Source organism: Notolepis coatsorum (assembly GCF_963971535.1).
Source record: "Notolepis coatsorum genome assembly, chromosome: 5".
NCBI classification, from domain to species: Eukaryota; Metazoa; Chordata; class Actinopteri; order Aulopiformes; family Paralepididae; genus Notolepis; species Notolepis coatsorum.
In genome coordinates, this window is record NC_140169.1 from 125,487,162 (window position 1) to 125,513,345 (window position 26,184).

The 26,184-nt window shown below is 44.8% G+C and overlaps 2 protein-coding genes across 5 annotated transcripts in view; both read left to right on the forward strand.

Moving 5' to 3' along the window:
• Positions 1 to 17,694, forward strand: part of LOC311228336 (organic cation transporter protein) — a gene marked incomplete at its 3' end in the record, with an annotated part of 46,724 nt that extends 29,030 nt beyond the window's left edge. Inside the window, 1 exon segment of the mRNA XM_084314245.1 lies at positions 17,130 to 17,694. Within this exon segment, the coding sequence (XP_084170371.1) occupies positions 17,130 to 17,694 (565 nt within the window).
• LOC311228786 (tyrosine-protein kinase Fyn) overlaps positions 3,696 to 26,184 on the forward strand; it is a 94,645-nt gene continuing 72,156 nt past the window's right edge. For 3 of the 4 annotated variants that reach the window (XM_084314726.1, XM_084314723.1, XM_084314725.1), the window contains exons 1-2: positions 3,710 to 3,835; positions 16,942 to 17,010. The gene's annotated coding sequence lies outside the window, so the exon portion shown is untranslated. Of the gene's footprint in view, positions 3,836 to 4,199; positions 4,321 to 16,941; positions 17,011 to 26,184 lie in introns of all 4 variants that reach the window. The other variant, XM_084314724.1, reaches the window with a different exon arrangement.

A 26,184-nucleotide genomic window follows, 5' to 3' on the forward strand; every position in this document is an offset into this window, starting at 1 on the left:
ATAATAACAACAACAATAATAATGACAAGTGTGGCAGATATCACCCCCCCCCCCTCATGGATATGTGAAGGATGGGAGATATTTCTGCCACGGAAGGAGTGGAAACAATTAGGTAGCTGATTATCATTAGTTCACCCACATCTCACACGCACACATTCCAGACACACTACAAATACACTAGGATAGAGATAGTTGAGTTGAGTGGAGGTGAGGTTGGAGTTGTTGCATTGAGAGAGAGATTCTTATATTCTGAGTTTTGTGAGGTGAGAGGTAGTGAGAGGAGAGGTGAAGGTGAGAAGGTGTTCATTGTGTACTGGACCCTAGACTGGCTGAGAAACCCCCTTGTGTACTGACCCTGGACCAGACGACTACTCTGAGTATTGAACAATCCCTTTTTTTTGTACGAGAGCCTTTTTTGTGTTTTGACCATCGGACTGTATTACGACCATTCTATTTGCCCATCGAACTATATTCTGCCTGAAATCAATAAATATTCTTATTGATTGATATTGCACTTATGTGGACATTTGAATTTGTTTGTTTTTGAACCGTGACAAGTCTGAACACCACCAGGCTCGTCACACAAGACAATAAGAAATAAGAAATACTTCAAAACTTAACAAAAAATACAAAATACCAAGTAAAAAATAATAAAGACATCACAAACAACACCAAGGACATTAGACATTGGACATCTCCCCCCCCCCCCCCCCCCCCCCCCCCCCCCCCCAAGACCGCCGGATCCCCCAGGACCAATATATCGTGCATTTGACCACCTCGGCCGCATGCGCTCCACAATTCAATACCTGCTTGTCCCACCCCAACCACACAAGCAGTCGAGATCTCCAAATGAAAAACAGCAGCAATGTCAGGGACCAGTTAATTACTGTGAGTTTCTCAGGTTCTTTCCATCTCATAGCGATAAGCTTTTTGGCTGCTGTAACGCCTGCCAGAATAATTATTTTCTGTTGTATGGATGTTGGTAGTAAAGATATATCATTTAGAAGTAATTAAGCCGTGAGTGGAATTGATATATTACAGATGCTTGAGAGTTTAGTTGTTATAGTTTTCCAAAAATGGGCCACTGGTGGGCACTCCCAGAACATATACGTGCCAGTGGCTTAAAGAGCATAGAGTGCACCGGGAGTCGGCCACGAGTCCCATAGCAAACAGTTTCCTAGGTGTGAGACACGTCCTATGAATATAATGTAAATGAATGTGTTGGTGATTAGGGTTGCGGGAGGCTAATATAGCATTTGTCCAAACGTCGTCCCAGTCAAACTCAGGATCTAACTTGTTGTCAGTACATTTGTAATTTTTCTATGGATTCCATTTTCATATCAGGGGGAGGTTGGGAAAAGCTATACTACAGGTGGCTGTGTGGCGTAGCGGAGATTGCGCTCATCACCAATGCAAGAGACTCCGGTCTCGAATCCCGGTGTCAGCATTGCCTGCGGCTTGGGCCAGTCGTCATACTATCTCAATTGGCAGAGGTAGCGGGTGGAAGTCGCTGGGTGGGGATTGGACGTCGTGGACAGCGACTCCTACAGGTCGGTTGGGTGGCGCCTGCACAGCAGAGACATGAAGTATCGGGGGCAGCGTGAGCCTCCCACACGTTACGCCTCGCCACTGAGAGTCCGCGCTGTCTGGTGAAAAGATGCGACAGGCTGCCTCCTCGTGTACCGGAGGGGACACGTGATGCAAGGCTTCTATCCTCACTACAGCCGACCAGTGGGAGGCATAGTCTAGCAACGTTCAAGACAGGGGAAGGGAGAATTGGCTATACGAAATTGGGATGGGAGAAAAATAGAAAAATAAGGAGAAAAAGTGCATTAAAAAAAAGGAAAAGCTATACTACACAAACAGGATGTTACTTGTATGTTACTTGCGAATATGAATATTGTTCCATTGGATGTCAGCATGATCACATCAGTCCCTCCTTACACGTGTTACCTTTATGATGTTACATGTCATCACTGTTTTTATAAATGCGTATACATTTGTGCCGTATATTTTTGGTATCATATTTACAGAATCCCAGTCTATTGACTGGGAAGTTGTTCTCATACTGTTTGCAAGTTCTTTTTCAATTTGTACAATACACTTTAGTTGAAGGAATGTTTGATAATGCTATTTGCTTCTACACTCTGTCACCAGAGGTGTCACCGCACACTATTACAGCTCTCAGCAGATGTCATTTCCTGCCTGGCTCCTCCTCTATAAACAGCTGTGGGGTCGTGTGCTGTGGGAAGCTGGCAGGCATGGCTGTCGTGATTCACTAGCCTCTGGGCATCAGACAACAACTGCCATTTCAATTAAGACCCCATGAGGATCTTGAGAGGCAACAGCTGCAAGCGACCTATCTCAAACCATGTCCTCTTTTCTTCATCCTCCAATCACAACTGTTGCTTCTGAGAGGACAGCAGTCTTTCTCTGGTCTGCATCCTCTTAGCAGTTGTTAGTATTGAGCTGTACTGTATTGTACCCATTCTGCAATCTGTTATTAAAGTTGTCAATCAATCAATCAAACAGATTGTCCCTTTAACAAACTTCTGGAATAACGATATCTAATATGGCCAGCAGATGGCGCCCCCATGTTAAGGAAAAATTGATGGGTTCCTTGCGACATCCACAGCCAAAATAACCCATGCGGTATCATTGTACGCCCGACCTGAGTAGAGTAAACGTATTCTGGGTTACCACAATTTACCAGCACAGTGATTCATAACTTGAAATTTTAAATTATACCTCAATTGAACACAAATTGCGTATTAGCTCCTCTACTTTATAAAACATTGGCCTACATTTGATTATGTAAATTCAGCTGTGCTTCCCTTAGATTTATTATTATTATTATTATTATTATTATTATTATTATTATTATTATTATTATTATTATTATTATTATTATTATTATTATTATTATTATTATTATTATTATGGATTTATGTATTTTCGAATAGCAGACATGTAAAGTCTACAGATGAATCCGAATGATCTGAGTGCTGGTGAGTCTGGTGACTGACATGGCGAACCCTGTTTACAGTAAAGCCGTCTCAACCATAGATATATATAGAACACTAGATAGCTTGCCCGCGCTGCCGGCCAATGGAGAGCGACGTCACTGAACCGCCGCCATCTTGCGGGGGTCAGCCTTGAGTGAGAGTGAGTGAGCTGCACAGACAAAAATACTCATAACTCGCTGAAATATTGACGGTTTTACAAACGGTTTGGTTTATTACAAGCATTATTAACGTGGCTATGATTCAAGCGGTTTGTAAAAAAAAACATCTTTAAAAAAAATAATTATAAGTATGCAGTATCATAACTACATCTTTGATGTTTATAGCAAACCAACCCGTTTGTAAATCCGTCAATATTTCAGCGAGTTATGAGTATTTTTGTCTGTGCAGCTCACTCACTCTCACTCAAGGCTGACCCCCGCAAGATGGCGGCGGTTCAGTGACGCTGGTGATGACTCCGCCTTAAGCTATCTAGTGTCTATATATATCTATGGTATCAACTCCTTTAACATCCTCTCACTCCCACCCCGGCTCGTCTCTCCGTTCTATTGGTCGGGGGTCTTGTCACTCCACAGGGTCCCACCCCGGCTCGTCTCTCCGTTCTATTGGTCGGGGGTCTTGTCACTCCACAGGGTAGTCCCGTTAGTTTCATTGTGGCCCTGCAGAGCCAACGCCATCACACAGCTGCTGCAACGAGCAGGGCGACACGCGAAGCGCTGTATTGTAGAGAATCATATATTTATCTCAGTGGGCGACTGTGTGTGTGTGTTGGTAATGGAATATGCACTGGAATATTAGACGCCTTTGAGCTGGTAAGAGACAATTCCCCACTTTAACCTCGATTCAGATCGCATTCCATGCGAAATGAATTACTTTGATTCTTTTTTACGTTAAATTACTTGGGTCTTCCTCTCGATTCTATGGAAAAGCTGTCCTGCTTTTTTGTAGGCTGTCTGTGAAGACTTTTTTATCCTTGACATATTGTCAGACCAGGGTATTTATTGTAGGCTTGTTGTCTCTATTATAGTAATGCAGAAATTGCATTCTGTATTAGCCTAACGCCTACTAGCGTTAGGCCAATTAAACAAGTAGGTTAATAAGCCTGGTCATGCGATAATGTGTGTTTTCATTTTAAATCGTAACAATTCACACTGGTTTTTTTTTATCATCAACCAGCTTCAAATAATGTTGGTCCCTGGCTGGCTTGCTTGTTTACCATCCTCCTCATCTCCATCAACATCTCGTAGCCTGATCGTGCCTGAAGGAGTCAGTTGAAGGACACAACCGCACGCTTAAGGTGATTTCGTTGCTACGATGCTTTTAGTTTTAGACGACTAAAAAGGGATCAACGTTGCTTTCCCCCGAACTTAGTTTTGAAGACTATAGTACCAACTGGTTGGGTGTCTTGGCTCTGCGATTCAAGTTGGAAGTGAACGGTCTCAATTGAAATGACCGGTGGTGCTGACTGTGTGTTTACAGTAGCTGCAGCTCTCTTGCCTGGCTGTAATGATGTGAGAGAATGCGAGATCACTGTTGACTTTGTTTGGGCAAAATGTATTGGTGTGGCTGCACTTCTGGGTTTTAATTTCAAGACATGACTGGCACTGTTTGCATTCATTCCTCCAAAACCAACATGATATACTTTTGCAAGTCGGATTTATTTCATAGGACTCACAGAGGACAACAATACAATGTAGAACTATTTCAGACAACTATTTCACATACCTTTCATTTAATTCAGGCCTATAAAATCCATCGGTTCCATTACTGTGTTAAATCTACGGTATATTGTGCTTCATTGGGACATCCATCCTTTTAGAACCAGCCCGGTGCGATTGGAACCATTATTGTAACCGTGCCACTTGCCCTCTGCCATGTTCAAACCATGACCTGTCCACTCACCAGTATGTATAGCAATACCTCAACAGTTGAATGTGTCCTGCCAGGGTTTCCCACTGGTTATTCCTGGTGTCGGCATTGCTGGGGTGAGCAGTACACAATGGAGCAGTGGAGAGGACAGAGCACATGCAAGATTAAACATTTATATATGATTATATGATAATTTAAGTGGCTATCAAGGGGGACATTTCAACTTGTGTAGAGTTCTAATCAAGGGGCTATTGTCCTAATCACACGGCAGTCCATCAACCCACAGGTCTACACTATGCTGTTAAGACGTTTCCTTCCTCTTTCCTTCCTCTTTCTGTGGGTAAGAGGATAATTGGAGTCAATCGGTCTGGTCACCTCCATGTCTCCTAAAACAACGATAAATCGTTCCTTAATTAATCCCTAAATCAGGTCACGGCAGCTCTCGGGTCTAAAAATATTGTAACTAGTACTAGGTATTTCTTACATGCTTGTTGTGCCCGATGTCATCACGCACCAAACAATATTTGTCTCGGAACAACTTCATTCTGACCCACATTCCAATCATATCCAATTCCAAGCACAAAGTAAACCTTTCTTTGATTTGAATAGTGTTCTGATTTAGACTCTAAATCTGTATATCTCTCTAAATTATAATTCATGAGGTTGTTTTCACAAATTGACAGTTCAAAAGTGTGCTGGTTATGCCTGCCTATAGTCTTCACGGTCTTCTTAACTATTGTCAGGCGGCTTTCAGGCGTACAAGTATTATTATGCCTATTTTCAGAAATCCTGTTTCCGTTGGTTTTTGACCGATGCCAGTGGTTGGCAGAGGACCTGCTGACTCCACTGAACCTTGAGACCTCTATAGAAAAAGACGGCTTGTATTACAAACGTAAGAGCAGGTCTTCTGTGTTCGCCACTCGGTTTAGGTGTCGGGTATGGATGGATGTGGTTCAGACAGCTATTGTATGTGAATCTGTGTACAGCGAAGAGGGCTGTTCTGGGTGTACAGGGTTCCAAAACAATCATGTAGGATCTACCAAGGCAGTAGCCTTGGAAACCACAGAGCAGGACTCTCACACCAACTTTCATAGAAGCCACAAATGCACAAACTCTGCATGGTTCATTACGTTCACGGTCTGGTCTTGGTTTTTTAATGCGTCCCAATTGTTTAGAGGGAGAATCCACCCTAAAACAGAATTTAGGCTACATTGTGCTATTCTAATGACCGTGGTGGACAGTCAATATCTATAAACACAGACAACAGCCTCCATAAATTGGAAATCAGAGCAATTCAAGACTTGAATTTGCGATGTCATCGAGTGACACCTTTCGGAGTCGGTCCATTGACAGTGAATTAGTGATCGACTTTGTGGCCTCATTGAACCTTTGTTTGAGCTATTACATCCAAATGAGATGTATCTGAACGCATAGGCCTTACAGCTTCACTATTCACTGTAGTGGAGCGTCCCCAGGGGAGCAGCAGCTCTCATGTTCAGCTTCAGGAGAGACGTGTTCATGTATTTAAACTGTACACTACAGTAGTATATATATATATATATATAGAACACATGTATTTGTTCATTTCCTTTTTTAAGACATGTATGGAACTCACTAAGTATCCCCCTGAAATGGCATGTTTCAGAGCCAGCCACTGTAGTAGAGATTATCCCCCAGTAGCCTACCTATGTATTTAGTTATGGCTAAGGTCTGAGATGTGCAACCATGCGTTTCTAAAAGCGTCATACTTTAAGGGATCCCTGCTGCCTATATGCTGTCTGTCTGAAGTGTAATGCTGTCCATGTCCTCACTGAGTCACCTGCAGGGAGATCCCTCTGATTCTGTTTGGTATATGAGGAAGCAAAGTGTTTGCTTTGTGTGGCAGTAATGAACAACTTGGCATCTGGACTCCCATGCCTGGCTGTAGTAAGGGTTGCCCAAACAGACCGACAGATAGACCACTGACAGACAGGCAGAGAGCTTCATACTGCTGTTTGTCATCTCGCTGACTCTGTGGCGAAGTACTGGAAATCCACCATGTTCCATCAGTGTTGTTTGCTCCGTCACGGCGTGGCGGACTATCCAGTACAACGGCGATCTGCTTCAAAGCTGAGCAATCAAAATTCATATTGTTATTACACTGTTATTTCTCTCTGAAACCAACACTGTGTGTGTAGTGCTTTTGACAACAACGCAATTTCCCCTGACAGGAATGATTAAGTTATCTTATCTTACAGTGGACTTCCTTATCTAGTATCTGTAGATACACAGTAGGTTTTTGGCGTCTGCAAAATGATTCAGATTTTGACCAGTGAACCCTCCCGTTGCACTGTTAGGCCTTTCACACCGTGCCGGAGCCGGTTCCCCGAACGTAATCTCGAACCGGCCGGCGCGTTCACACACCAGGAATAATTGGTTCGGAACATGACGGAGGTTTTAGTTCGGCCCTCTAAGAAAACACTGAGCACCGATTTTTCATGTTCCGAACCAATTATTCCCGGTGTGAACTCGTCGCCTCTGTGTGGTTTCCTCTTTTGACCAGTGAACGCTCCTTTGCACTGTGCGGTTTCCTCTATTTTGTGGCCTTGATTTATTCAGCTCATGGTTTTGGCGTCGAGTGGTATCTCTGTGCTGAAACCCCTTCACTAGCCCGCTGGTTTCACTCCACTCCAGAATAGAAACAGATAGACTTGTTGCGTAGTAAAAGTGTGGTCATGTCGGAGGGGGGGGGGTCACAGACAAGACAGCGGTCACACGCGCTTCTCAGAGTGTCTTGTTTACCATCTCTCCCTCTTCCCTCGGACACTGAAGCCATTTTGAACAGGCTGCCAGCAGGTCCATGTCCAACCACTGTCCAGTGTCGAGAGGGTTCGCTCCAAGCGGTGCTGATGTAATCGCACGCCTCGCAGCCACATGGCCCGCCCGGCCTCACGCCCACTGGACCGACTCCCCGCCGCCTGGTCCGGCGTCAGGCTTGGACCTCTCTGGAGGTCGCGGAGTGACCTCGACAATGCTCCCCTTTGTGTTGTTCTGCTCGTTCCGAGGGGTGGATGAAAAAGTGTGTCTCTTTCCCTCTTTGTGTTTTCACTCGGTCGCTGGTGAGGCTGATGACGTACTTTCAAGCTCAAACGAAGTTCTTGTTACAGATGAGTAAATGTTTAACCACGGATGAACGCGCAGTGCGACAGAGCCACGGGGGACGCGCGCCGCTGCCTTATCATGTGATCAGGTGATCAGGCCTTGAAATGACTGCCTCCCTCCAGTGTCTCGCTGTCAAAGAGTTTTTATTTTATTTTTTTTTTTTTACTTCGGTGATTCAAAAGCTGTACGATTTACTGTGGCATTTCCTAGAATCTGTCCATTGTCTGAATTCATATGTCACTGGAAAGGGGGGAGATTGTTTGTGAGCCGACCGTGTGACGCTGCGTTATCATTGTTGTGGTGATATCATGGGATGAAACGGCGTGTGAAACTAATGCCGTTTGCATCAGAGCTTGTCAAAACAGGGCCAGTGGAGATGGCCGTCTTGGGAATAGTTCTTCAAAAGGAATTCAATTAGTCGGAACTGTTTGTCTAGCTTCAAGACCCCAGAGTCGCACACAGATCGTATCGCATACAGATCGCATCACACATCAACCAAACACTTCCACCTGGACCAGATGAGTGGGGTGTGTGTGTGTGTGTGCGTGCAGGTACATGTGCATGCTTGCACGTGTGTGCTTGAGTGAGTGTGTGAGTGTGTGTGTGCACTGTGCAGGTACGTGTGCATGCTTGCACGTGAGTGCGTGTGTGTGTGTGTGTGCAGGTACGTGCTTGCTCTCTACGCGTGTTGAATCTAAATGAGCCCAGTGAGCTACTGATCACTGATCATAGTTTCATTTTAACTAAGGAAAACCCCATTGACTCATTGACTTTAGTAAAAGACACACGGAGCAACAGGTTCACCCTAGTTATCGTTATCGTACACCTTCCATTTATAACCTTGTTGATGGAAAAAGTCAAGGGTGCTGCTGATCTGGGGTCAGTGACCAGGACCACTTGTCTTCATGACCTCATTCAAACTAGCAGACCGGAGCTGACACTAGATCAGTAGTCCCACTTTGCACACAATGGTCCCAGGAGTACAGGTGTTACTTAGACTGCTGTAAATACGTCTAGGATCCATTAGGGATGAAGTGTGACTCTTTCGCTCCATTAAAAAGTAATCTTAGTTGTAGTTAAAACAGTGACGTTTCAGATAGCAGCACGGACCTTCGTCTCCAGACGACGACCTACCTGACATTTTTAACATCTCCCAATTCCATTTACCTTTCATCTTCACATGCAGGCGTGTAATTAGGAGTTGAGCGGTACACTGCAGTTCCTAGCTTTTATATCACAAGCAAGGCTACTATTTCAAGCCTTATTGCTGAATAAATAGACCTTTCATAGATTAGATCTCGCCGACCTCAAACCAACCCCAATGTTCACACCGCAGCCAGCAGCAGCACCAGCGGTGGATCAGCGATGCTAGGTTCCTGTAAACAGGTTTCGGCCACAACATGCAGCCGGCTGAGCAGCAGCTCCCGGAGCCAAGGCCCCGTCACGTCATCTGGGGAGCCGAGCGGCTACAGCTGGGGAGCAGCACGGGGGGGGGGAAGCGTTCCTCTGGAAAGAGACAAACTACCCCGCGTTCCACGTCCTTATTCTTTCGGCGTCTTCTTCGTTGTCTTCGTGTCTTTCTGTGCATTAGGGTGATTTCCGTTGTTTGAATCTAGGAGTTCTACTTTCTTCAGGCACGCACAGATATACCACTTTTTCATCCCACCGATACGGATTCCGAGTCCTAAGCTTCGAGTGTCGGTCGGTAGGTATACAGGGTACTGGTCCGATCCTTTTACGGATGATTAACTGGGGGTCATTGGATGGAAAACGGGTGAGAAACAGTCCCATTTTTCTCTTAGAGAGATCGAACACACTTTTACATGCCACAAATGCAGAAAATCAAGTCGCTTCGCCTTCATTTGGGCCACGCTTCACATGGCCCTTGTTGGAATTGGAATCCTAGAATTGGGGAAATTCTTCGATACCAGTGCCCTGCTGTTTTAGCCTGGTATCGGCCCAGCCCAACGATATATGATATATCTTCACAAGTATCTGATGAGTAATTATACGGTACCATTGCACCATTTTCTATATGGTCAAAGAAAAACATTGGGTGAAGAGACGAGGAGTTGTACCTCAGGAACCGTCTAGAGTTGAACATGGTAGTGTCTCCAGTCGTCCTGGCTGCCAGAGGAGTGACTCGTGTGGGCGTTGCTCTCCCTGCTGTGACGGCGAGGCGAGGGAGAGAATGCAGCTCAGTATGTTTTGTAATTTATTAATGATATGACAGGAGCAGTCTGTTTACGTATGTCTATCTCCCGGACCGGTGAGTCCATATATACATAATTAATTCCTGTGAATTTGCCAGCTGTATAATAATGTCATGCATGTGTACACATGTGTAGCGACAAAGCCTGTCTTCTGTCTCTCCACAATACGTCCCTGTGCTCTGTGTGGCTGAAACCGCCGCACGTTCACGTTCACATTTGCATTGCAAAGAAGAAGCCGTTATGTTATGCATTTCTATGAATGTCATAATGTGGCCCATGCGTATTATTTGTAATTGCTCGGGCGTCGTACATGCACCATATTGTACACTTCCAATCAGGGCATAGAGGAAGATGAGGGTGTGACTGTGTGCAGCCTTTGTGCCATTCACATGACGTAATAGCGCCACTGCCTTGTGATCATTCACCTCTACATACAGTAGTAACTCAGTCCCCATCCGTTGGTTATATTCCAGCCTGTTTACAGTCCCCAGCCTGTGTCTGTGTTAGTGTGTTATCCTCCGCTCTCTCCTGGCTCTGCAGCATCATGTCTCTGCAATGCTGCTGATGCAGCTGCTGGAAGCTGACAAAGGAGACGATTGCTCATCCTGGCATCGGCGTCCTCCTGGCGTGCCGGCCAGGTCTGGGACCTTGCTAGGCCCCCATTAGGAGGCTCAGGCCTGCGCTGCCAGGGGGATAACGACTGCTGGGCTTTACCTTCAGAAGCCACTGTTACGTGTCAAAGGTCCCCCCCCCCCTTTGTTCATTGCTACCGAAGTCGGAAAAGAAGTGTTTGTAATCAAGTGTTCTCATTTTATGCACTCTCACCTTCCTTTCTTAATTCCTGCTGAGGATTTGTGTTGATGCGATTATTGGCCCACATTAAGTGATTCAGTCGGAGACGAGACTTACTGTTTTTCCCGAAACGGGATATAGATTTTACTCTGACGTGAAAGTAGTAATCCATTGATCTCACCATAAATGCTTTAATCCGGGGGAAATAATGTATATTTGAGGCGCACCTCTCTCACAGAATAAGCCGGTGCAGAATCTGCAGATACGGTATGTAATGTGTAGGAGGGGCCTTTGTCCATGTTGTTCATCTGCCTCCTCAGCTTTGTCTGCCAGTCAGCCTCCAAGAGAAGAAGGGTGTCTCTGTCTGCACAGACAGTCCTGACCTGTCAATCAAACAGCACAGAGCAAGGTGGGCTATATACTCACGCCGTGTTTGTGAGATCACTTGGTGGCAATATGAATGTTAGGAAGATACAACACGGCTGAACGCAGGTTAGCCCGGTGGCACTGTTATTACTAAACTACTCTACAGTCTACTAGGCTATACCCTCTAAATCTGTGTTACAGCTGGAGCCTGCAGCTATAAGCTTAGCAAATGCTGCTATTATTGAGATGGCAAAGTGCCCTACTTACCCTCCAGAGACCAGCCCTGGACTGAACCTGCGATGGGCGGGTGAGGAGGGGAGCGTCACTCTGTCTCTGCCAGTCTGTTTTCAGTGAGACTGTACAGAGAACTCCAGGGTTGTGTGTACAGCCTGCCAGCCTGCCTATAGATGCAACCCTTTCACTACCACACTACCAAAGGGTCAACCCTTTCACTGCGACAATACAGAAGGTTAACCCCGTTCACTGCCACACGACAAAGGGTTAACCCTTTTCACTACCACACTACAGACGGTTAACCGTCTGTAGTGTGGTAGTGAAAGGTTAACCTTCTGTAGTGTGGTAGTGAAAGGTTAACCTTCTGTAGTGTGGTAGTGAAAGGTTAACCTTCTGTAGTGTGGTAGTGAAAGGTTAACCTTCTGTAGTGTGGTAGTGAAAGGTTAACCTTCTGTAGTGTGGTAGTGAAAGGTTAACCTTCTGTAGTGTGGTAGTGAAAGGTTAACCTTCTGTAGTGTGGTAGTGAAAGGTTAACCTTCTGTAGTGTGGTAGTGAAAGGTTAACCTTCTGTAGTGTGGTAGTGAAAGGGTTAACTTGACAGCATAAACATTCTAAACGGACCCCGAGTGTATTTCCCGTCAAAGTGAAGGGTTCACCAGTATCAGCCGTTGACGGGGAAATCAACTCGGGTCCGAGCTGTTCCCTAAGTGACACAGATTCCACTGAAACCGTCGGTATACCCGGCCTGATGGCTTCCCCTCTCAATGGGAGCTGCTGTGTATCGGACCAGCTCTGTGGCCCACTCATCTGGCCTCCTGGTAGCCAACCTGCAGCAGGAGAATGACTGAGCCCGTTGTGCCTGGCCGGTCATGTGATGTCTGAATGACCCCCCCCCCCCCCAAGCCCCAGTGCCATTATGTTTTATTGGAGGGACTGATGATGAAAAGAGAGAGAGCCCCCCCCCCACCTCGGGGCTCCACACACTAACAGCACGGCATGCTGCGAGCCTGTCGCCATGGCTGCCCAGAGAGAGAGAGAGACAGATGGAGAGAGAGACAGACGGAGAGAGAGAAGGCCACAGAGTGGACTCAAGCATGTGGGGCAGCTGAATGGCAATTTTCTGCAGTTAAAAGGAGGCCTTAAATCACATGTTTCACTTTCATGCAGGCATGGAGTATTTTGAGACAGCCTCTCGGTTTTATGCGCAGAACCCCAAAATAAATGCACTGCTGTAACCCACAGTTAAAAAAATAAGTTGTCTTGAGTTGTGTCTGGTACATGCACACGCTTGTGGTCATTGTGACGCTTCCTTGGAACTGTTCTTCCTCCTTATAGAGGAAGCACTCAGAGAGTAGTCATATCTTGAAGAATAACAGCAGAATAACTGAAGCAGTGGTGAGTGGCAGAATAACTGAAACAGCAGTGGGTAGCAGAATAACCTGAACACTCTCCCCCTCTTTCTTTCTGTATTATCGGCTGCAAGCTGGCAGACAATCGGCACTCAAACTCACTTCTATAGGAATCTGTCTGCTCTGGCCTCGCTATCTTCATCCACATTTCTGGTGTTTAGCTTTTCTGATTTAGAATTTTAATTAGGGCGGGAAATTCTAGGTTAATAATGTGCATGCGTGCGTGTGTGTGTTTGCTCGTATGTCGCGTGGGTGTGTTTGCTCATATGGCGTGTGTGTGTTTGCTCGTATGTTTTGTGTGTGTGTCTGCTCGTATGTTTGTGTGTGTGTGTGTGTGTTTGCTCATATGTTGTGGATATGTGTGTGTGTGTGTGTGTGTGTGTGTGTGTGTGTGTGTGTGTGTGTGTGTGTGTGTGTGTGTGTGTGTGTGTGTGTGTGTGTGTGTGTGTGTGTGTGTGTGTGTGTGTGTGTGTGTGTGTGTGTGTGTGTGTGTGTGTGTGTGTGTGTGTGTGTGTGTGTGTGTGTGTGTGTGTGTGTGTGTGTGTGTGTGTGTGTGTGTTTGCTCATATGTCGTGTGTGTGTGTGTTTGCTCGTATCTTGTGTGTGTGTGTTTGCTCGTATGTTGTGGATATTAGGGCTGGGCGATTAATCGAAATAAAATTGCGATCTCAATTCATAGACCCATGCAATCTCATTTCTAAATTATGACGATTTTCTTTATTAAAAAAATTGAATTATTATTTTATTTTAACTTTTTTAAATGATGACGATTCTGACTTGAGTTATTTTGTATGTTACAAGATACTTTTAAGTTTAAGTCAAGCACTTTCATATATGTTATGTTTAAGTTTAAGTCAAGCACTTTGATATGTTATGTTGTCTGTTTAAGAGAGTGCAATAAATGATTTTATTGAAAAAATAAGAATCGTGTGAGAGAATCGTGATCTCAATTCTTAGAGAGAAAAATCGTGATTCACATTTGAGCAAGAATCGCCCAGCCCTAGTGGATATGTGTGTGTGTTTGCTCGTATGTCGTGTGTGCGTGTGTGTGTGTGTGTGTGTGTGTGTGTGTGTGTGTGTGTGTGGGCGGGCACTGGCCAGGCTGGCAGCATGTGTTGCACCATCACATTGTTTGAGAAGATCTCCAGTATAATGACCATCCAATTCAGTCTTAGTATTATATATTGTAGAAGTTGCACACAGAGAAATGCACTAAGTTTGGAGGCTCTTATCCCACGAGGCACAATAATCACCGGTATTCATGTGTTATATTAGTTAACAGGTTTCTGAACAGGCATTTGAAGTGCAGGAAATCAGAGTTGCTACAGACCAACAGTCAATTGAGTCAAAAAATGACCCATTAGATTAGATTAGATTAGTTTACATGAGATTAGATTAGATTACCAGGACTGGGCTTTAAAATCAAATCAGCGGTTAATTGGTCATAACATGTACTGTGGTAACACAGCCCCTGTTGTAGATGTGATTGTGAGTGAGTTTGTGTGCAGTTGACCCCAGCCCTCTTATTGCTTCACAAGGACTCCACTATCAAACTCAGTGTTGGAAAAGGCCCATTGGGGTCGTCCAAGGTTACCAGTAGGGATGCCCCGATCGATCGGCCACCGATCGTTATCGGCCGATATTCAGTATAAATATGCGATCGGTGATCGGTGATAATGCTTTATTTTCACCGATCGTCAAACCCGATATCACACGCTGTCGCTGAGTTCTGTCTCAGACACCGGTGATGCGGCGTCTGCTCATTCCTCCAGCCCCTCCCATACGCATCTAAACACGGGTCTAGTCTAGTGAGACACGGGACACGGGAGGACGGCGTGTTAGCTTAGCTACCGTTACAAAATGACCCAGTCAACTATTCACTTTTAGTTTAATACATGATGAGGCATTGTCTAACCGAACGGTATCTAGCCGGCCAGCTACCGATAGCTCCTGACATAAACAAACGCTCCACAAAGTCTAGTAGAGTGTATGATACCTGTTAGCTGTTAGCTCACGTTAGCGCAAGCTAGTTCACTGTTCAAAACGAAATGTCCCATTGAACTAAATAATTCACTGAGGCGTTGTATTAACGTTATATATCCGGCTAGCAGTAGCTACAGATAGCTCCTGATATCAATGTCTTATAACACTGATTCGATGCGTATTCGAGCTGAGGGCTTGTGAATGTGATTTAACGTTATACCAATACTAGGGTCCAGCTGCAGCGCCGGAGAATCCTGGCCGTAGCTCGAGGCTACTCGAGTATAGGTCCAGCTGCAGCTCCGGAGAATCCTGGCCGTAGCTGGAGGCTACTAGAGTACACACAGACAGTGGAGCTTGTTGCGTGGTGGCGATGTCTCGCAGATAATACAAGTACAAGTCTAATTATATAATATATATTTTATTAAAAAAAAATTTATATAAAATAAATTCTAATTTCTTTTAATCAAAAACGATCGGTATCGGATCGGTATCGGCCGATATGGCTCACGACGATCGGTGATCGGTATCAGTGGCAAAAAACGTGATCGGGGCATCCCTAGTTACCAGTGGGTTCATTTAGCATTTAACAATTTCCATGCACCCTGGCATCAAAGTATTCTCCTCCTGGTTTGGGAATAGCACCACACACGCTCGATCAGCCGAACGCACAATTGGAGGTGGGCTTCCCACTCTCCAGTACATTTCACCAGGCATTGCAGGGCCAAGGCTAAGAGAATAGTCAAAGACTCTAGCCACTCAAACAACTGCCTCTTGCACTGCTGCGGTCAGGCAAGCGCTACCGGAGTCTCATGGCCACTTAGTACAGAGAGACTCAAAAGGAGCTTCTATCCCCAAGCCATCAGGATGCTCAATGTGGACTCTATGCAACACTAACCCATCCATTCTACCTTCATTGCACACACATCCACATGCACACACTCACTTTAAACATTCACTTTTTAACACTACACCATTATTTTATCTATTTATTACTCAAATATTTGCACTACCTCTAACTACTTGAAACTCTGTGGACAGTTAAGCATTTTTAATTATAGGTTACTGCACAAATGAATAGATCGTCGATGGGAGTATATCTTTAGTTATGTAGAAACGAGGCTGCTGTGTCGCATCTCTTTCTATTATAATTAATAATAATATATATTATATATATTATTATTATATTATTATTATAATGAATTATATGAATGATCTGAATTATATAATAAATAATTATATTTATATTCTTTTCTATGGTTGTACTTGTACTTCTATTTTCATTTAGTTTATATATATATATATATATATATATATATATATATATATATATATATATATACACTTTATTTTATTCAACCTTTTATTTTATTCTACCTTAATTGTCTGTCCGTTAATGTCGCACCAAACGACCAAAATCGAATTCCTTGTATGTGTAAACTACTTGGCAATAAAGACCTTTCTGATTCTGATTCTGATTAAGGTACACGATTCATAATGCCTTGGAATCCTTTAACTCGTATCTATCTGAGATGCACGGCTCAGACAAAGCGGTGAATGAATTAAGTGCTTAATCCACCTGCCCTGCTAGAGAATGAGAGAGAGGCACCGTGTGCGGGACTAAAACGACGCCATCGTTGTACCGTACAAGCTTTGGATTATAAAACCTATCTGGTACTCCTCCATGCCTGCCACCACATGCTGCAACCTGTTGTCTACCAGTGGACCCGCGTTGAGAATGCTGTCGATTGTTCCACACTTCACAGCGTCTCTCAGGTCATTTTGGGGAAATGGAAAATTGTGAGACCCATTATTTTTGGGAGTGAGGCGTAAAATGACATTAATGTGGTTTGATATTCATGTTTTATTGACTGGGACGATTAATAATTGAATGTTTTTTTCTCATCCCCGCAGGGCCTCTGTTTTGGTGGCGCACAAAGCAATGTGGAGCGAATAAAGATCCTGATACACTGAAAACCAGAGGTACAACCTGCTGCCTTAATTACTTATATTTTACATACACACACACACACACACACGCACTCATAACCACAAGCAAATGCATACCAGCTGTCCACCACTGCTGGCTGGCATCACTGCAGACACTCCTGCTGCTGTCCAGAGCTCTACAGCTGGCCAGAGCTCTACAGCTGCCCAGAGCTCTACAGCTGTCCAGAGCTCTACAGCTGTCCAGAGCTCTACAGCTGTCCAGAGCTCTACAGCTGTCCAGAGCTCTACAGCTGTCCAGAGCTCTACAGCTGTCCAGAGCTCTACAGCTGCCCAGAGCTCTACAGCTGTCCAGAGCTCTACAGCTGTCCAGAGCTCTACAGCTGCCCAGAGCTCTACAGCTGTCCAGAGCTCTACAGCTGCCCAGAGCTCTACAGCTGTCCAGAGCTCTACAGTTGTCCAGAGCTCTACAGCTGCCCAGAGCTCTACAGCTGTCCAGAGCTCTACAGCTGCCCAGAGCTCTACAGCTGTCCAGAGCTCTACAGTTGTCCAGAGCTCTACAGCTGCCCAGAGCTCTACAGCTGTCCAGAGCTCTACAGCTGTCCAGAGCTCTACAGCTGTCCAGAGCTCTACAGCTGTCCAGAGCTCTACTGCTGTCCTAGCCCCTTTCGTGACAGTGATGCACGCCAAAAAGTATTCACCATGATGGACTGGTTTTAGACTAACGGTTCATTATACAAGTATCACAGAGAAAGCTCGGCGTTGCTAATAAACATAAAAAATAAATAAAAATTATAAACGTGTAAACATCACGAGATCAGTGTTGCATCAAAATGGCTTACTCTTTTTCTTCCGCTTTGTGACATGCCGGGTACGCCCAGCAATCACAGCGCTCCGGCATGTCACAAAGCGGAAGAAAAAGAGTACGCAATTTTGATGCAACACTGATCTCGGTGATGTTTACACGTTTATAAAAATTATTTAAAATGTTTATTAGCAACGCCGAGCTTTCAAACCATCCTGTTTTTTTGTGTGAAACCCTTGTGCAACTGTGAGTACCTTTTGAAATGTCTCTGTGATACTTGTATAATGAACCGTTCGTCCAAAACCAGTCCATCATGGTGAATATTGCGTGGGTTCCTATTGACGAGCAAGTGACTGTTTTCACGGCCAAAACTTTTTGGCGTGCATCACTGTCACGAAAGGGGCTACAGCTGTCCAGAGCTCTACTGTCTCTTAACTTACAAATATGCATGTACTGTACTTGCGTGAGTGCACGTGCCTTATTCTCACCAGAAGAAGGTACCACATTGTGTTACTTGGGGTGTAGCATTTTGACCCGGTGCAGCCCCAGGGACAGAAGAAGGTACGACGGTGCGGTATTGTACCTTTCTTTTCTTCCCCAGTGAGGTTTTGGTGAATGTATTTAAATTAATTTCTATTGTTCTTCTTATTAATATGTCATGGAGCAGGTGTGGCGTTGTTCTAGATTGAGCCACAGAACATTGTCTAGAAGCAGGATAAAAGGCGGGGCTGTAGCGGAGTGTGTGTGGGGCTCCATGACCTGCTTCAGTAGCTGGTCCCACTGTCTTTAACCCTTTCACTGCCATGCTACCAAATGGTTAATCCTTTCACTGCGACAATACACAGAAGGTTAACCCTTCCACTGCGGGGCGACCGTCTGTTGTGTGATAGTAAAGGGTTAACCCTCTGTCGTGTGGCAGCGAAAGGGTTAATCCCCGGTGTTGCAGCAGGGTGATGCTCCAGTGGCCGGGTGGCTCCAGGTTAATCTCGGGTCAAGCAGGGCACACGTCAGCCCTTCTCAGCTCTGACCCTCCCCCTGTGATCTCCCACCCCACCCCACTCAACCCCCTATCTATCCCTGCTGTTTCTTCTGGGTTTCAGTTGTCGTTTTTGATCCTAATCCCTGTAGTGTGATGGGCCTCACATGCCTGGCCTGGCTCTGATGCCTGATTACTGATCAACATTATGTCTGCTGTGTGTTTGGCTGCATCCCAGCCAAACAGCTGTAGTGGTACTAGCCATCATAGAACCCCCACACACACACACTCACTCACTCACTCACTCACTCACTCACTCACTCACTCACTCACTCACTCACTCACTCACTCACTCACTCACTCACTCACTCACTCACTCACTCACTCACTCACTCACTCACTCACTCACTCACTCACTCACTCACTCACTCACTCACTCACTCACTCAGACACACACACTCAGACTCAGACACCCGACCCTACCTATCTTACATTAGCACTGTGCTGGTGTAATGGCCATTATTCCTCTGCCTGCTCTTTCTACAATAAAACTGAACAGCCATTTTGCAACATACAGCCTCTCACAAGACACAGGCTTCTAGAGAGTTTGGGAAAAGCGTGTCCTCACAGATGAAAGTGGAATTTCCTCAGTGGTTTCCCTTGAGGATCACCACGCAGCAGTAGTATGGGACCTTGAGGATCACCACGCAGCAGTAGTATGGGACCTTGAGGATCACCACGCAGCAGTAGTATGGGACCTTGAGGATCACCACGCAGCAGTAGTATGGGACCTTGAGGATCACCTCGCAGCAGTAGTATGGGACCTTGAGGATCACCATGCAGCAGTAGTATGGGACCTTGAGGATCACCACGCAGCAGTAGTATGGGACCTTGAGGATCACCACGCAGCAGTACTGTATGGGACCTTGAGGATCACCACGCAGCAGTAGTATGGGACCTTGAGGATCACCACGCAGCAGTAGTATGGGACCTTGAGGGATCACCATGCAGCAGTAGTATGGGACCTTGAGGATCACCATGCAGCAGTAGTATGGGACCTTGAGGATCACCATGCAGCAGTAGTATGGGACCTTGAGGATCACCATGCAGCAGTAGTATGGGACCTTGAGGATCACCATGCAGCAGTAGTATGGGACCTTGAGGATCACCATGCAGCAGTAGTATGGGACCTTGAGGATCACCATGCAGCAGTAGTATGGGACCTTGAGGATCACCATGCAGCAGTAGTATGGGACCTTGAGGATCACCATGCAGCAGTAGTATGGGACCTTGAGGATCACCATGCAGCAGTAGTATGGGACCTTGTTTATGACAGCTGACAGGGTTCCTGTGGTCACGGAAAAGCTGGTAAAGCCATGGAATGTGAAAGTTCCAGTCCTGGAAAAGTTATGGAAAATGATACATACAGACATGTTTTGTTCATAATGACGTTTTCATCCAGTCAAATGAAATAGTCGTGGAATTTCAGCAACACTGCTATGTAGGAACTCTGATAGTGGCTTTTCTCTTATCCCTTTCATTACCACACTACAGAAGGTCTGTAGTGTGGTAGTGAAAGGTTAACCTTCCGTAGTGTGGTTGTGAAAGGGTTAACCCTTTGTCGTGTGGCAGTGAACGGGTTAACCTTCTGTATTGTCGCAGTGAAAGGGTTAACCCTTTGGTAGTGCGGTGGTGAAAGGGTTATGCATGGAAATCAGTCACTGAACTTGTTGTTGTTTGTTTATTTGTTTATTAAAAAGGATCCCCATTAGCCAATGGCACCAGCTAGTCTTCCTGGGGTCCGTTGTCTTGCGACTACTTCCAAGTGTGTAAATAGCGGAGATGTCTCCTGTATGGTTCAGAAACGTGGGCAATGACAAAAAGGGTGGTGTTAAGGAGCTGTGATCGGAAGATGTTGAGGTATGTGGCGGCAGTCAGAGGCAGGACGGGAGGAACAGTGCAGAGGTGGATGAGATCTGTGGTGTCAGGGAAATTGATTTCAAGGTGAGATATGGACGTCTCGGGTGGTTTGGACATGTGAGAAGATCGGAGGAGGGGGGGATGTTGAGAGGGGTGGAGGAGATGATTGTGGATGGGCGGAGGCAGAGAGGGAGACTGAAGCAGATGTGGAGGCGGAGGGGATGTGTGGAAAATGATATGAGGGATGTGGAGATGCATGAAGACAACACATGGCACAAAACCGTGCCCAGTGGCGTGGAGTCATCGCCCGTCCAACCTCACTGTAGTGGGGAAAAAGGACGTAAAACGAAGATGATGATGATGATGTCCATGCCCGGCTGACCCAGTCGGAAGGGCTCCTCTTCCTGCGTGTGATGGGGGTTCTGAGCGGCCCAACAGCCTGCAGACAAAGGGGGTGGTGTGTTGTCGGCAACCCCAGTTAGGGCTGGGCGATACGACGATATTATATAAATATCGGGTACAGTTCATTAACGATACACTTTTTCAACGTATCGTGGATATCGTGATGTTTTGCCCCAGGGGATTGTGTCGCGTCAATCTGTCCACACGTTACTCGTTCATATCTCAGCCCGTGCTGAGATATGCCCATTCCGCGGTCTGTTAATAAAGTTTTCAATCAGACAGATGTATGGAAAGGCTTTTATTATAACATTCGTTGTAGTAAAATCATTATGCCTCATTTAGTCATCCTGTGGAGCACTGGTCTCCTACTCGACGGCCGCGGGGAGCTAGCGTTAGTAGCTTTGTTGTTGTTCAGCACACAGGACATTCAGGAAGTCAAACTAATAGCGCTTGCCGATTGGTGCTAAGAACAGCAGGGCGGGGGCAAGCGGTGTGACGTAATTGGCAGACTCGACTGTCAATCAAAATGATTATGTTTCCGTCAGAATGAATGAATGAAAACTTTATTAAAAGGTTGCAGAATGGGTACAATACAGTACAGGAGGATGAAGACCAGAAAAAGACTTTCGGCTTTTTTACATAAGGGTCCTCCATTTTCAATTCATCAAAACATTTAGAGACATACATATATACAGTAGTTTCATAAAAAATGCTAAAATGCTATTGATTGATTGATTTAAAACTTTATTAACATATTGCAGAATGGGTACAGTACAGCTCAATACATACAATTGTTAAGGGGATGCAGACCAGAGAAAGACTTTAGTCTTGTTTACATCAGGTTCCCCCATTTTCAATTCATCATATTTCATATCTAAATCATATAATATCTCATTGCTAAATATATGCAATATATAATCTAATAATCTAAATCTAATATATAATATAAAAATGCTAAATGCATGGGTATTTTATTTTGTCTTTAATGTTAGCTTGCAAACTCAAATACTGTCTTGGTAAGCCTCATAATGAATTGTTTGGGGTAAAAAAGAAAAACATCGTGATGTGTATCGTGTATCGCCGAAAGGTCAGAAAATATCGTGATATCATATTTAGGCCATATCGCCCAGCCCTAACCCCAGTAGAGAACTGTCCCAAGTGGCTATAGATGGTTGAGTTCCTCCACAGTGCAGCAGAGTAGAAACAGGCCGGTGCAGACAAGTGCCTCCTCCAGGAATCTGGAGGCAACTGTGTATAACATTCATAGCAGGTGCATCACATTACATTATACAGAGGCTCAGGCAGAGCTACACCGCTGCTACTCTACTACTGAGTCATCTGCGTCGGCTCTGAAGACTAGCCTCGTCAATTAGTTGATTTAATCGATAAATCTGTAAAAGTGTGCAGAAGAGTTTTTTCAGGACATAACTCATTCAGCGTGCATTAAAAGCATTAAGCATTAAAAACATCAACTCACAAAAACATGGTTGACTAAAACCTAATCGACCGATTAATCAACTAAGAAGAGGAGACAGCTCTGCTTGGTAGTGCGCGTACAGTGGTCTCCCTATAGCCTACCAGCTGCTTACTATTTGCTTCATACAATATGTCACAGCTTTTGAAAAAGTGCTCTGTTGTGTGTATGTTGTGTACGTGTGTGAGGTTAGAGTGTTAGTTGCGTTACGCAGCAGGAGTCTTGAGAGGCTCTGTGGAAGTGTGACTGTGGCACATCCAGAGCCGTCCTCACTGGAGCACCGTCAGAGGAACAAGAGACCTACTGTGTGTGTGCGTGTGTGAGCATGCTTGCTTGCGTGCGTGCGTACGTGGGTGTGCGTGGACGTGTGTGTGAGCATGCTTGCGTGCGTGTGTGGGCGTGCGTACATGGGTGTGCGTGGACGTGTGCTTGTGCGTGTGAGCTTTCTGTGGGTGGCATTGTAGGTTGGTGAAAACAAGTAATGAGTCACTGATTCCAGTGTAGTTATTTAATGTAAAAAAGTATCATCAGCCTCTGTCTTTCTCTCCCTCTGTCATTGTCAAACGAGAAGCTGACGCACTGAGATTCACCCTGCTGTTATTTTCTGAACTATATATTCCATTATATATTCTAGTATTCTAGTATATATTCTAGTATTCCATTATATAGTGGGCGACAGTGGCTCGGGAGGTAGAGCAGTCGTCTGGCAATCCAGAGGTTCCCGGTTGGATTCCCACTCCTCCCGGGCAGCGTGTCGATGTGTCCTTGAGCAAGACACTTAACCCCTAATTGCTCCCGATGAGCAGGTTGGCATCTTGCATGGTTGCCTCCGCCGTCGGTGTGTGAATGTGTGAGTGAATGTGTGAGCGACTGGGTAAAAATGTGAGTAACAAATTGTAAAGTGCTTTGGATTTTTTTGCAGCCATTTCTATATTCTTGTATTCTAGTATTCCTTGATATATTCTAGTAAATAGTATATATTCTAGTATATATTCTAGTATTCCATTATATATTCTAGTATTCCATTATATATTCTAGTATATATTCTAGTATTCAATTCCTTGTTCTGTACCCACAGTGCAACAGCCATTCGCCCACCTTACGCCTAGCACCGCTCCTCTCTCCCTCCCTCATAATGACTGGTGGTGGTATGGCTCTAAGAACTGTTCTCCCTGAAATGTCACCGTAACCCACAAACCATGGCTCCGCCGTGGCTCCCGGCCTGCCTGTCCCGACGGCACCGGAGACGCCGGGCTGCGGGGAGCAGAGTGGCTAACGAACCCATTTAAGCTGCACTCCATTACGTTGACACATCTGGTGGCGTTCTTCTGACACATGCTTTCCTTCCCCCTGTGTTTCCCTAATGAAGCAATCCGTTACAGAATGATACCAGGCGACAGTATGAGGTGCTGTGTGTGTGTGCCCTGTATAAAATATACACAGGATGCGATGCGCGCAGGCTGGGGACTCGAGAAGGACGGCCTCCTTAACACATTGAGTGCCAGCAGGGGGCGCACTATTTATCGCTTGAATGCCAGCCTTTTTGGACTGATTTTCCGATATTTCATAATTTTCTGGGAGCTATTTCTATATTCTATATTATGGCTATGTGTCTAATACGCCCGTCGCTTATCAATGACTTGCTTGCAGTCAACATGTACGAAACGGATTGTTTTTTCATCAGTACATTTCCGTTTTATACCGTTTTGAAAAGCGGAAGTTTTTGGAAATTACTAGAAAAAAATAAATAATCTGTGATAATAGCTCTTTAGTGGAATACACAAAACACGTTGTAATTTTTCGGCCTATTTATGAATAGTTTATTATCGATAGTATATGTGTACTTATGCACACTAGAGAAGCGGGCTGAAAAATCGATTATATATGACCTGGTCATACACGCACATACACACATATGTAGGGCTGGGCGATATGGCCTAAATATGATATCACGATATTTTCTGACCTTTCGGCGATACACGATACGCATCACGATGTTTTTCTTTTTTTCCCCAAACAATTCAGTATGAGGCTTACCAAGACAGTATTTGAGTTTGCAAGCTAACATTAAAGACAAAATAAAATACCCATGCATTTAGCATTTTTATATTATATATTAGATTTAGATTATTGGATTATTAGATTATATATTGCATATATTTAGCAATGAGATATTATATGATTTAGATATGAAATATGATGAATTGAAAATGGGGGACCCTGATGTAAACAAGACGAAAGTCTTTCGCTGGTCTGCATCCCCTTAACAATTGTATGTATTGAGCTGTACTGTACCCATTCTGCAATATGTTAATAAAGTTTTAAATCAATCAATAGGATTTTAGCATTTTTATGAAACTACTGTATATTTGTATGTCTCTAAATGTTTTGATGAATTGAAAATGGAGGACCCTTATGTAAAAAAGCCGAAAGTCTTTTTCTGGTCTTCATCCTCCAGTCAGTCCACTGTTGTTGTATTGAGCTGTAGTGTATTGTACCCATTCTGCAATCGTTAATAACGTTCATTCATTCAATCATTCAGCCGGCAACATAATAATTTTGATTGACAGTCGAGTCTGCCAATTACGTCACACCGCTTGTACCCGCCCTGCTGTTCTTAGCACCAATCGGCAAGCAGCGCTATTCTTTTTTTACTTCCTGAATGCCCTCCTTGATTTTAACGAGAGCTCAGCTCAACGACAACAACAACAGCTCACCGCAGCCGACGAGTGATTACTAGCGCACCGCAGCATGACAACGAGGCATAATGATTTTACTGCAACAAATGTTATAATAAAAGCCTTTCCATACATCTGTCTGATTGAAAACTTTATTAACAGACCGCAGAATGGGCACGCACAACTCGGCACGGACTGAGATATGAACAGTAACGCTTGCTATCTATGTCGTCATCGGACGTTGCTATGTTTGGGTAAATACGCTGATGTGTAACTATATAACGTGTAACTATATAATGTTGATGCCACAAAACGAATGCCTTTGTTAATCATAAGTACTAACTAACTTTGATGCAGTAGTGTGTGTGTGGGAGCGGCGTTGTTCAAAAGTTTGAACGGGGTGGACCAGATTGACGCGACACAATCCTCTTGGGCAAAACATCACGATATCCACGATACGTTAAAAAAGTGTATCGTTAATGAACTGTACCCGATATTTATATAATATCGTCATATCGCCCAGCCCTACACATATGGGACACGTTGCGAAATATGTGAAAAAAACATCTGATTACCCAAAGACTGGTAACATAGATTCCTTACCTCACATCAGATGTTCTGCAAAAAGATTATTCCAATTCCTGATCGCCATTCCAAATATCGATCGCGTTTATTGATCCAACATTAGGTACTCGAAACAGATAATCCACGCTGCTCTGAGGGTCCACAATGAATCCAATAGTCTCGGGTTACATGCCTGAGAAGTAAAATGTGGATTCCGTTTTACATTTTTTTCATGCATTTCAATTGAGTCCAAACCAATGGGTGCATTACCATCCGGGAGACGATAGGGGGCGGTATTTTCCCTGTTCGAGCTCATAGACAGTCCCAATGATAACGTGAGGCCTAAAAGAAAAAATTGTTTGGTTCCGGATGCCGACCGACCCTGCCGATT